Source organism: Hyla sarda, chromosome 4, assembly GCF_029499605.1.
Source record: "Hyla sarda isolate aHylSar1 chromosome 4, aHylSar1.hap1, whole genome shotgun sequence".
Taxonomy (NCBI): Eukaryota; Metazoa; Chordata; class Amphibia; order Anura; family Hylidae; genus Hyla; species Hyla sarda.
Window position 1 is genome coordinate 142,659,014 of NC_079192.1, and position 13,268 is coordinate 142,672,281.

The following is a 13,268-nucleotide window of genomic DNA, read 5'->3' on the forward strand; positions in this document are numbered from 1 at the left end:
AGAGCTGTCCTCATATGTGTCTGAATTATGTGATAATATTTCAGAAGTGAAAAATGTCTATTTTTGTCTTTTTTAATGCAGGTATGGAAGTTAACAGGCCATGGTCTACTTCATTCTTTTAAGAACGAGCATGCAAAGCAGTCCATATTTCGAAATATTGGTGCAGGTGTGATGCAGATCGAAGTAGGAGAGAAAAAGCGAATCTTCTCCTGTGGAGCAGATGGCACTCTGAAGATGAGGATGTTGCCTACTGCCTTGAGGACCCAGTCTTGCATTTTTGATATTCTCTAGACCCTTAAACTTTTAGGCCTGTCTCAACCTCCAGATGTTCCACTGATGCAAAACATGTAGGAAGATTTAGAATCTGAGGTGTTAGATGCTGCTTAAGGAGGAGATATACAAGGTTATTCATATTATAGCCTGGTTTTTTGCTGCTGAACAAAATGGATATGCATGTCTGCCATATAGATCTGTAAAACTGAGTACTTGAAGGTTTTCCTGGTGAGCCTAGGGCACGTGTGCAAGTATCACTGAACTTTTTAGCATCATTTACACTTCTCGTTGAGATGCTATCATTTAATTTTGAGAGAGAACACCATAAATTGCTGTAATATTTATGGTTTGCAGATAAGCTATATGAGGGATGGACAAAGGACCATAAAGGGATGCAGTGATCGTTAGAGTTTACATGGTTTTAGTCATAAATGCCTGCAAGCATAAAGCCACTCCACACCGCAGGAGACATACTGGAGCCGAGTACACATACACAACCAGTAGATGGAACAAAGTCCACCAAAAAAGAAGTCATTCACTTTGTCTATTCGGTCACAGTTTTTAAATTCTTTTCTTTTTTTAACTTTTTAAACTGTTTACACATATTCCAGAAATTTGCTTCCAGACACTTGTACATTTCAGAAAGCATGTCTGTTTTCCTCAGATTTCCATTTAAAATGAAGGTAATGTATGTGTTTACAGTCACTTTAAGATACAACAACCAAGACAACTAGTAATGACATTTACCTAAATTCATTTGTAGCTGTCTAGGGCCGGAAGATCTTTATTGTCCCTGCTTGGGTATCTTTTATTATTTTGTATTGTTTTATTTATTTTTTGTTATGAAACAATGTAATTTGCACATAACTTAACTGCTGTATTTACCATGTATGTTACTTTTATCATTACCACTTGTCTGTATGAAAAATTGGCTTTAAGTCATTCTCATTCATGGAAACCTATATGTAGGTCGTAGTGAACGTGACCATAGTTCTCTGCATTCATGCTTAGTCTTTATTTTTTTACGCACATAAATGATTCCACTCTGCTGGATGCCCATCTATCTGACAGCCAGCAGGACCCAACAGGATCTTGTGAGCGCTGCCCTGATAGATTTCACAGCACCACATTTTATAATGAATGTCAGGCTTCCTGTGGCCAGATGAATAGTGAATAGTGGAAAGCGATAGAAACTAAATTATTACACAGCATATGTATAACTATGCAGAGTTGAATATTGTTGGCTTGTAAAATACTCAGCAGTGTTGTCTTATTTTGATGTACTTTCTCTGTTGTAAACACATTGTTAATAAGCTACCCATGACTACTTACCTGTCACTCTCCAAGGTGTCCTATTATTTTAATGCAGAGTTTTGTGTGTGTTGTACTGTATAATATAATTGCATTTCATGCACCTTTCTCTTATAACTTTGCCTTCCTTGAAGAAAATGTAAAGGTATAAAAGTATGTATAGAAAGGAAAGTCATTGTTAGAGTTTACCTTTGTAACTTAAATAAACCCCTTTTATTTCATGGAAATGTAGTTGGTAATTTATTGCTTTCAATAAAGATAAAATAAATAATAATGCATTTGAACTGGGGATAATAAACATATGAACAGTTTTAAACAATCCATAATATAGATGATTTTTGCAGTCTTTTCAACATCCATCTGGCTAGGTCCCTAATAACATTTGCCTTTTACACTATTTCAGACCAAAACTTACAACCATAGAGGCAATTCTGCTTATGTATGCTTGTTGAACAGGGGCACATTTAACATATGTGTAATAACTTCTCCTCCTCCTAGAAAAACTAGCATATATGATAATAGTAACTGATTTAGGGTCGGTGTATTCTGTAGCAGTGAAGAATAGAAGTCTTCAGAGTGTCGGTTTAATGGTTAAAACTTGACAAATAAGCAGACGTGTGTCCCATGTTTTATGACCTTTAGGGCTTTCATATAAATTGTTTAGGCTTAGAAAATAAAACCTTTTTATAAAAAAATTACTTTTTTTTTTATTTTTTTTACTTCATAATGCAATTCTTAATTTTCATATAGAACAATTGATCTTCAGCCAAAAATGTTGGGCAAAGTTTTAAAGGGTGATGCAATGTATACTTCGATCTTATAAACTGATCGCATATCTGTAGGATACACTTTATGGTCTGTGGAAGCAGCAAAGAAGTGACCCGCCTTCAATTACACACTATTCATCTATGGCTACAGTACTGTGCACTGCCACATGCTATAAGCACCACTGTGCACAGTATTATAGATGGCAAGAAGAATGCAGTCGTGCTTAGTGTAATTAAAGCCTTTGGTAAGTTGCAGATAAAGCCATAGTACAATTGCAATACATTTACTCAGTATGATGTTCGCTTGTAGTACTATCAGACAGGAGAGAGCACAGAGGAGTACTATCTGACAGGAGAGCGCACAGAGGAGTACTATCAGACAGGAGAGAGCACAGAGGAGTGCTATCAGACAGGAGAGAGCACAGAGGAGTGCTATCAGACAGGAGAGAGCACAGAGGAGTCCTATCAGACAGGAGAGAGCACAGAGGAGTCCTATCATACAGGAGAGAGCAAAGAGGAGTGCTGTCAGGCAGGAGAGAGCACAGAGCAGTACTATCAGACAGGAGTACTATCAGGCAGGAGAGCACAGAGGAGTCCTGTCAGGCAGGAGAGAGCACAGAGGAGTACTGTCATATAGGAGAGCGCACAGAGTAGTACTATCAGATAGGAGAGCGCACAGAGGAGTACTATCAGACAGGAGAGAGCACAGATGATTACTATCGGACAGGAGAGAGCACAGAGAAGTACTATCTGATAGTATTCCTCTGTGCTCTCTCCTGTCTGATAGTACCCCTATGTGTGCTCTTCTGTCTGATAGCACTCCTCTGTCCTCTCTCTCCTGTCTGATAGTACTCCTCTGCGCTCTTCTATCTGATAGCACTCCTCTGTGCGCTCTCCCATATGATAGTACTCCTCTGTGCGCTCTCCCATATGATAGTACTCCTCTGTGCGCTCTCCTGTCTGATAGTACTCCTCTGTGCTCTCTCCTGCCTGACAGCACTCCTCTGTGCACTCTCCTGTCTGATAGGACTCCTCTGTGCTCTCTTCTGTCTGATAGCTCTCCTCTGTGTTCTCTTCTGTCTGATAGGACTCCTCTGTGCTCTCTCCTGTCTGATAGCATTCCTCTGTGCTCTCTCCTGTCTGATGGCACACCTCTGTGCTCTCTCCTGTCCTATCAGACAGAGGAGTGCTAGCCCACCCTCACTTACTGGACATTGTCCATGCTTGTGCTTCAGCATGACAAAGCCATGATTTTATATGCCGCGATTTCTATTAAACAGAAATAAAATTTTCTTATGAAGTATATTAGAAAGGTTAATGTTTTGCCAAGATGTATAACATATAAAAAGTTTTTGTATCAGACAGTGCCCATTTTAGCTAGTCGCTCTTAGAATAAATGGGTCAGGCAGCAAAAACCCGGCATGCCTGACCCTTCTCTCCACCAACATCATTGTCAGTAGAGAGTTGGGAGGCTACCATGTACCCTATACAGTCTTCCGAACCTGTCAGAGACTGGTTTGCCTGAGTTTAGTGTATGGGGCACATTTTAGCGTGGAAGGGTGATGAACTCTACAAGCAGACATCATAGTGAGTAAATGTATTGCAATTGTACTAAAGGACAACCAAAGTTGAAAGGAAGCAAGGTAGAGCCTCTTGCCATCAATATCACGAATAGAACGAGATTGCCAAATAAGATACTAATAAGTTCCCCGTCACACCTGGTTTAAAAATTAAATACCCAAAGCACCTTATAGAAAGACCAGGATAATCCTACCATCTATTTTATCCTTCAACTTTTTACAGCACTCCATAGTTCTATTTTAAAATGTACCCTTTCCTCAGGTAAAATAGGGCAGAAACTTCAAATGAAGGAAAAGCTGTAAGGCTGGGTTCACAAATGTCCGGCATAGTTTCCTTACGGCATGCACTGGAGGGAAACTGACTCTAGAACTGATCCCATTTATTTGAATGTGATAGTTCATAATCATCCAGCGTCTCAATTTTTGACACCGGATGGTTGGACACGCCGGACGGCATCTGACAGGGGAACGCAGCTTGTCCAGCATCCAGAAACAATGGAAGCCGGATGCTACACAACTGATGCACGTTGTCATCAATTGCGTTGAGATTTAGGCAGAGTTCACCTATGCCGGACATATGTTAACCCAGCCTTACTCTGTAATTTAAGCTCATATGTCAAGAGTAGGAAATAAGAAATCACCATTTATGTCATTGTAAAATGATAGTATGGCCAAATTTGAATGGTGAGAAATCATATTTTTCATGTTTTAATATCACATTCACTTTGATGTGTTGAGCTCAGTTGGCAACCTTTTTAATCTATAGAGGCAATGAGATATCCATTACTCTTAAAAAAAGTATGCATGTACGTCAGCCACAAATTATTTGATTTCTGGGGATAAAGAAGAACTTTGTTGAATTACTAAGCTGCTACTTGGGCGTTAAACATTTTTCAGATAACATTTTTCAAGTGACCAACAATGACAACTATTGTGGTTTTCTTATATAAAGTTCCAAAAAATTCTTTGCATAAAGAGACTGGAATACAACAGCTCAGGCGTCTTCTGACCGTATTCGATTTGCAGAGATTTCCCACACATCAAGCTTTTGGCTCAAGCCTAATGTTATTAAAGCAAGGGCGTTCTCAATAATGAACCCCTTACTTGCTGGCACCCAGGGCACAAATGAAAGGAGGTCTTGTCCAGCGCCTTGATGATTAGAATAATGTATTTCAGATGAGCAAGTAAATTCAGTAGACAATAACACCAACATTATTCTGTTCAGTCACAGACAATTTTATATTTGTGTTGAGGGCAATGCTAGCCTGGGAAAAGGTTGACATTTTGCACTTTGAATATTTAGAGGGAACAGTCGAGAAAACAGTTTTCATTCTTCACAAATTGAATGCTTCCATTTCTGATAAGATGGAGGTGGAATTTCATCTACTCCAGACTGACACACTCCCCTGTCACAAACACTTTACATTATGCATTCTTGGGTGCCAAACTCCTACTTATGTTGGCCCTTTTCATAAAAACAACTGTAGGGTAGAAACTTAATCCATTACACTTATAGATTATGCATTAAAACTGATATCCACCCTCTAATATGCAAATCTAGATATACTATGCTACTAAAAGTATGTGAACCAAATTGTGGATTTGGACATTTTAATAATGCCCATTGCTAATATGCATAAGGGGAATCATCCAATGAAAGAGAAGTGGCCAATTAAAGAGTGAGCACCACTGAAAAAATACATACGCATCAACAAAGGACAATTAAATAAAGTAGATTATCAGAAAAAGGAAATGTACAGTTCTGTAAAGTAATAGCTGTAAAGTAAGGCTTCTTTCACACTATAAACATACTTCCGTTATGAACGCCTTTAGGAAATCGGTAGTTATATGGCTGGTACAAAATCACTAACGTCCGTTATTAATAATGGGCGATAACGGGTTAAAACGGCTATTAGAAAAATCACATAGACTATAATGGGATTTTCTAACGGCAGGTTGGTAATTTTGTACCGGACATATAACTGCCGATTTCCTAACGGGTGTTCATAATGGAAGTATTTTTATAGTGTGAAAGAAGCCTAAGAATGCTTTCAGAAATAAAAGTATCAATTTCTTTCTTCCTTTCGGTTGACAATGCAAAGTGAGTAAACAGAAAATAAATCTTAATCAAGTCAGTATTTGGTGCAATCACCCTTCAAATTAGCATCAATGACTTGACTTGCACAAAGTCAGGGATTTTGTAGGATTATAGTCAGGATAATGATTGACTAGTTATACCGATCTATAATGATCTTTTTCATATGTAGGTTAAAAAACAGTCATTATTAGAAACAACTGTGTGGTTGGCTGGGGGAGGAACAGCCAAACTCTGCTGCAACGGTGTGGTTGTGGAAGATAGTGTCAAGTCAAAGGTGTGATACACTGTAACAAGACAAACAGTAGTTATGTAAGTGGTTATAAAGCATCAGTAAGATCTCTCCCAGGCAAATATTTCAAAGCATACGAGATTCAAGATGTGCTGTTCATGCTCTTTTAAATAAGCACAAAGTAATGGGCAACATTGAAGTCTGTGGATGCAGTGGTCAGCCAGGAAAACTTGCAGTGCAGCAGATGAAAGATTCATTCTACATTTGACCATTGGCAGCAGTGAGAGAAACCTGTGGGATCTTGGTACAGTCATCTACTGTTTAGTCTTCATAGAAGAACTGCCACCAGAAAAAAATGTCAGCAGGTACTCTGGACTGATGAGTGAAAATGTTAAAATTTTTGCTGTAACAAAAGGCAGATTGTTTGCTGGAGAGCTGACCAATAATAAGTGTCTGCAGTCAACAGCATGGTGGAAGATACTTATCCATCATATTAGTTCAATAGCTCCAGCAGTCGGTGCAACCAGAATGCTTCTTTTTGCATACGTTCACTTAATGGCTTCCAAGGATACTATCGGTAGGTTCCAACGGCACATGTGGGGTGCTCAATCTTTAGTAAGACATGTAAACTCATTGTAGGAAAAATATGAAAGCAGGAGACATTTTCTTTCTGCAGTAAAACGTAAAATGATTTTCTTTCTGCAGTAAAACGCAGTGGGACCGGTCCGCTAGTGGCATCCCTCACTGGTCCCACTGCATTTTACTGCACAAAGAAAATCATTCTACATTTGAGCACATGATGTGGTGAGTGCCTCCTGCTTTTATATTTTTTACTACAATAAATGTACTTATCCATCATGCAATGCCATCAGGGAGGTGCCTGATTGGCTCCAAATCTATTCCGCTGCAGGACAACAACCCCAAGCACAATCTCAATATGTATCTGGTATTACTATCTGGGATTACATGAAGAAACAGAAGAATTTGAGTGAGCCTACATCCGCAGAAAATCTTTGGTTAGTTCCCCAAGATGTTTCTTTTTTCAAATACTATGGGCAATTGTACCTAAAATAATTGATGATGGTTTGAAGGCCAATTCACTTTGCAATTTATTAACTGATAAAAAAAAAAATACACCATTAACACTTCTATTTTTGAAAACTCTTACTTTTTCAGCATTTTTTCACAACTGCATAACATTTTTGCACAGTGCTGTAGGTCATGTGCTTGTAATTTGGAAGCACATTATTCATGGCAGCTCCATAATATGGACACAACCACCACTTATACAATATGATGTAAAGAACCCAAAAGATTGGCACAAGTTATTTGCTATACGGTTTGGGATGCATTATGCCACAATCATTTTTCTGTTAAATCCAAAAGACCAAATCTTCATATGACTCTGTAAAATAAGGAAATATGGAGGTACAAGAGGGCTCAAGAAGTTGATGGATAAAAATATTACTGCATGAGGTCTTAAATGTACTATGAAAGTGATCATTACGTTCACCATAAGACACTATCAGTACTTGCGATGATCAGGATTTTCACTCCACTGTAAAAGTTTATACCTTATGCACTAAGAACCATGACATTTACTGTAAACTACTGTGCCAGGGATGGCCTTTTAAAACATTTAAATTTTTCATATTTAATGTACAATTTGTCAGATTTTATAAAAGCATATTTAATAAAAATAACCTCTAGGGAGGTCATTGTCCAACTCCGTAGAGTCTTTTATGTGACACCTACAAGGCCACAACATTCCTCAGAAATGGTATTCACAACAAAACTGCTTAGTACTCATATCAGATGTTATTATTATAAATGCTCAGTCACAGCTTCCCCGAATCCCATGATACATATCCAATTGTCGTCACAATGACAGAGACAAGTATACCTCTCTTTTAGAATGACAGTGCCAGTTATTGTTTCACAACTCAAGTATTTTGACATTTTTACTGTCTACCCCTACACCATCCTCTACAGCAGAAAGACGCCCTAAAGAGTGATCCAGAGAACAATCCACCATTATTTCATTTCTCGTAGAGACTAACAAAGCATCATCCCAGCTGCTGGTGAAATAACACACTGACATTACACATCTGTGTACACATCTGTCTGGTCATGTATAACTGCGATAATCTACCATCTGTAAGACTTATTATCCTTTGCACTACACATTGAATACACTGGTAAAAACCCATTTGAGAACTGAGAATTGCCCTCCATCCTTAAAATTTTGACGTGTGTGGTACCTTGACTGTTATCCTATATTTGTTTTATAACACGTCTTAGGTTTGTTTATTGTATGTGAATGTTGGGCTAGAAAAACTGAAAGTTCAAAAGCTTTAATATTATGCAAAATACCAATAGAACTAAATTTGGAGGAATGTACACCAGTCATAATATTGAAACCACCTACCTAATATTGTTTAGATCCTCCTCGTGCTACCCAAACAGCTCTGACCCATTTTGGCATGGACTTTATAAGACATCTAAAGGTGTCCTACGGTATCTAACCAAAAGATTTTAGCAGTACATCCTTTAAGTCCTATAAATTGCAAAGTGGGCTGCCATGGTTTAGACTTGTTTTTGTAGCACAAACCCAAAGATGCTCAGATTGAAATTTGAAAAATTGGAGACCAAGTTAACACCTTTACTTTTTATGTTCCTCAAAGGATTATCCTGCTCTATGAAAGAAGCTACTGGCCCTTATTTACTAAGAGTGGAGTGTAGGTTTCTTTGTGGGTTTTAATTCCCTACAATTTATTTTCCATGGTATTTACTAAGCTTTCCCTACATTTTCCACTTTCCCTACACTTTGCTTTTTTTACACATGCTCTGATCTGTCTGGTTTTCCTCAGCTAAAATCCACCACATTTTCTGTGGAAACTTTAGTAAATATGTTGGGATTTTGTGAAAATGTCGGGAACACGCCCCTTTTCTGTGACCATGCCCCCTTTCCAGATGACCACGCCCCTTTTTCGGGTTTTCTTAGCAAAAGGGAGAGTTAGTTGGTTTTTTTTCAATTCAGGCGCAATTTCAGGTGCAAATTCAGGCGCAGACAGAATTTCAGGCCGAAACTGGAGCACAACCCGACAAAACATGTCGGGTTTGCAATAGTAAATGAAGGCCACTGTCTTTAAGGAATAGCGCTGCCATGAGGGTGTGTACTTGGTTCGCAGCAATGTTAAAGAGCATAGTGCGTGTCAAAGTAGCATCAACATGAATTCCACGGAGCGGTGCACCTCCACAAACTCCCCACGCTTATAATGTGCGATCACAGCGGTCTCAGGACTGAGACTCAATGTGATCAAAGCTTTTGACATGTCAAGTCATTTTTTTAAATTGGCACTGTCAGATTCAAAAACGTTTTATATGTTGTACATCTTGGTAAAACATTTACCTTTTGTAATATACTTCATTAGAAAAATGTATTTACTTTTTATAGAAATTATGGCTTATTAAAAAATACACAATACCAGCCAGATCACAATCCTGTCTGGCTGCAGCATTATCTTTGTCCAAGCTGAAGCATGATTTCTGGACAAAGTCCAGTAAGTAAGGGAGGGACTAGTACTCCTCTGTGCTCACTCCTGTCCTATCAGACTGCAGCTTGAAAACAGAGAGGAGGGGGTTGCAGAGCAGCCTGCAGTATGAAGAGTTGGATGAAGAGACCCAGCACAACACAGCAGACAAAGGGAGGAAGAGGAGTCATGCAGAGTGAGAACACACCACCTCCAGAGCACAGGATGACAAACAAAATGAGCAAGAGGTAGGTATTTGTGAGAGAAATATATGTGCTAGACACATAAAAATTATATGTACAGGATAAGGTACTGAGTAACAAAACATTTGTATCTGGCATATGAGCGTGACATTTTAAAGTGGATGATATGTTAACAAGAGGATAGGTGATCAGGGGTGTGGAAATTTAAAAAGTAACTACTTGTTCAAGGGGCTAAAGCGGAGCACAATCTACTTGTCCCTCAAGAAAATTCACTTGTCCTGGTAGATCAAATCATTTCAACCAAAATAGTCTATAAATAAGGTCTTTATTAGTTTCTGCACTTTCGTTTTTTCCTCCTTGCCCTGTAACAGCCATAACTCTTATTTTTCCATCTACAGACCCATATGAGGCTTGTTTTTGCGGGGCCAAGAATACTTTTTAATGACAACTTTCATTTTTCCATAGCTTATGTTCTGAAACAAAAAAAAATTATTTGTGAGGTGAAATTGAAAAAAATGCAAATTTGGGGTTTTTCTTTTTTTCGCCATTCACCTTGTTTCTGCTATCACGCCCCCTCCCGTAGGCTTGCATTGAGGGGCGGAGCGTGACGTCACACGCCGGCGCAGGTGTGACATCACACGCCGCCCGCCCTGTAGTCGCTGGTAATCAGTCCCGGAGCGAACACGCTCCGGGGACTGATTACAAATGGGGTGCCGCGTACATGATCCTGGGTCCCCAGCGGCGGGACTCCCGCGATCAGGCATCTTATCCCCTATCCTTTGGATAGGGGATAAGATGTTTAAGCACCGGAGAACCCCTTTAAGTTTATATGTTCAAGTTGGTAGGTACAAATGTAATCTGAATTATAAGGTCTCTTTTAGAGTTACCTACAGTGTGTTGTGTTTTATTGATGTAACCTTCTAAGGCGTACTTTTCCAACCAATGTGTCTCATGAGTGACATGTGTTGACCCCTGCACAAAGCTGAGGCTGACACGCCCCCTCCATACATCTCTATGAGAGAGATGGAGATAGCCGAACGCTGTATTTCCGGCTCTCCCATTGAGTTACATGTAGGGGGCGTGTGGCCCATATCTTCGTGCCATGGTCGACACTCCTCCATTCATGAGGAAAGTCATAAAAAAATGTTACCGATAAAAACTTCAGATCACAGTGCAAAAAATGAGCCCTCATCCCTGTTTACGGAAAAATAAAAAAGTTATAGGGGTCAGAATAATACAATTTTAAACATACAAATTTTGGTGCATGTAATTAGAATTTTTTTTAAGTAGTAAAATAAAACAAAACCTATATGAATTGGGTATCCTTGTTACGGTATGGGCATATATGATGAAGATATGGTGTCATTTTTACTAAAACTTGCACTGTGTAGAATCAGAAGCCCCCAAAAGCTACAAAATGGCGGGGTTTTTTCAGATATATTTTTTTCTGGTTTCGTCATAGATCATGTGGTGAAATGATTGATGGTATTACAAAGCAAAATTGGTGGCACAAAAAACAAGCCCTCATATAGGTCTGTAGGGGGAAAATGTAAAGTGTTTTTAGAAAGTGAGGAGGAAAAAATGAAAGTGCAAAAAAAGAAAAGTCATCCTACATATGAACAGTTTCACCTTTTCATGTTGTTGTTGGTTTACTTCTATTTGACATTGTGGTAGCTTTCCCTGTGTTTGTTCTGACACTAAAGAAGCAGAATTCAATAGATCTTGTTGCTAGGTGAATGATGACCTGGATTTTAGTTGGCCTGGAATACAAGAATTAGAGAGAAAACGAGGAGACGGACATGTTTGCTGCTGTTTCTCATCAATAAAGATATTATGCTATTGAAGCTATCGGTGTACCAAGCTACCACAATTAACAGAAGCAGTCAGTCAATAGAACGTAGAGAGAAGTTATCCAAATGGTGCTGAAATATATTTATTTCTCAGCGGTCACATTCAAATTGTGAAAATTGTGACTATTTTCTTTAAATAACTGAAAATTCTAATTAAGAAATTATATAATTATGAAATTAGAAAGACTTGCTTAGTTCCAGAAACAGTCCTACTCATGACAGTGGGCTGTGTCTGGTTTTGCAGCTTAGATCTATTCACTGGGCAATAAAAGAAGGAAGCACATTTTTCTAATTTTATTCAACTTCTTTAGGCTAGGTTTTCACTTTTTTATGTTTTTGCAAAAACACCCAAATTTAGAAAAGCATGGTCAACAGATGTTAGTTGAAAGTCAATAGGGAATTGCAAAACGCAATACCCACTTGGCGTTTTTCTGTTTGGAGTTTTTTCACTCCTTTTTGGTGTTTTCGGCATTATTGGCCTCAGTGGCAGTTAAAAAAAAAACAGCTGTTTTTAAAAACTACAGCATTTTTTCACTGATGATTTCAATCTTGGCTCTTTTTCTCCCATAGAAGTCCATGGAAGAGAAAAAAACACCATAAAAAAAAAATATATATATATATATGGGTTCTGCATTTGTGTTTTTTCTGGCATTTTTCACTGGGTTTCTGAGATGGAGACATGAAGTCATGGCACACCCCTTTGTGACGTCACTTCTCTGTCTCAGAAACCAAGTGTTTCCAAGACTGGAGCAGCATCCAGCACAAAATGCCGAGTGTTGCATAGAGATCCCAGCGATGGGCCCTCCGCGATCAGACATCTTGTCACCTATCCTTTGAATAGGTGGGGAAAAAAAAATAGTGTTAAAAGAAAAAGTGAATTAACCCCTTACTAATAAGTTTGAACCCCCCATTTTCCCATTAAATAATGTAATCAAAAATAATCATATGTGGTAACGCCGCCTATGTAAATGTCTGAACTATTAAAATATAAGGTTAAATAAACAGCACGGTCGATGGGGTAAACATAAAAAAATACCAAAGTCCAAAATTGTGCTATTTTGGTCACTTCATATACCATAAAAATTAATAAAAAGCTATCAAAAAATTCCATCAAAACAAAAATGGTACCAATAAAAACTACAGACCATGGCACAAAAAAATGAGTCCTGATTTACCCCCATATGCGGAAAAATAAAATAAAAAGTTATAGGGGTTAGAAGATGAAATTTTTTAACATAATTTTGGTGCATGTTGTTATTAAATATAATCATAGTTAAATATAATAAAACCTACATCAATTGGGTATCCTTGTAACTATATGGACCTACAGAATAAAGTAAAAGTGTCATATTTACCGAAAAGATCACTGCGTAGAAGCCCCCAAAAGTTACAAATGGTGGTGTTTTTTTCTACCCCCACAAGTA

At 38.3% G+C, this 13,268-nt stretch overlaps 1 protein-coding gene across 3 annotated transcripts in view; it reads left to right on the top strand.

Moving 5' to 3' along the window:
* The window catches only part of DMXL2 (Dmx like 2), a 184,816-nt gene extending 183,005 nt beyond the window's left edge, over window positions 1-1,811 (top strand). For all 3 annotated transcript variants that reach the window (XM_056572295.1, XM_056572293.1, XM_056572294.1), the window contains one exon: window positions 82-1,811. In XM_056572295.1, coding sequence (XP_056428270.1) covers window positions 82-291 — 210 coding nt within the window. In that variant the 3' untranslated portion in view covers window positions 292-1,811. The remainder of the gene's footprint in view (window positions 1-81) is intronic.
* The last annotated feature ends 11,457 nt before the right edge of the window (window positions 1,812-13,268 follow it).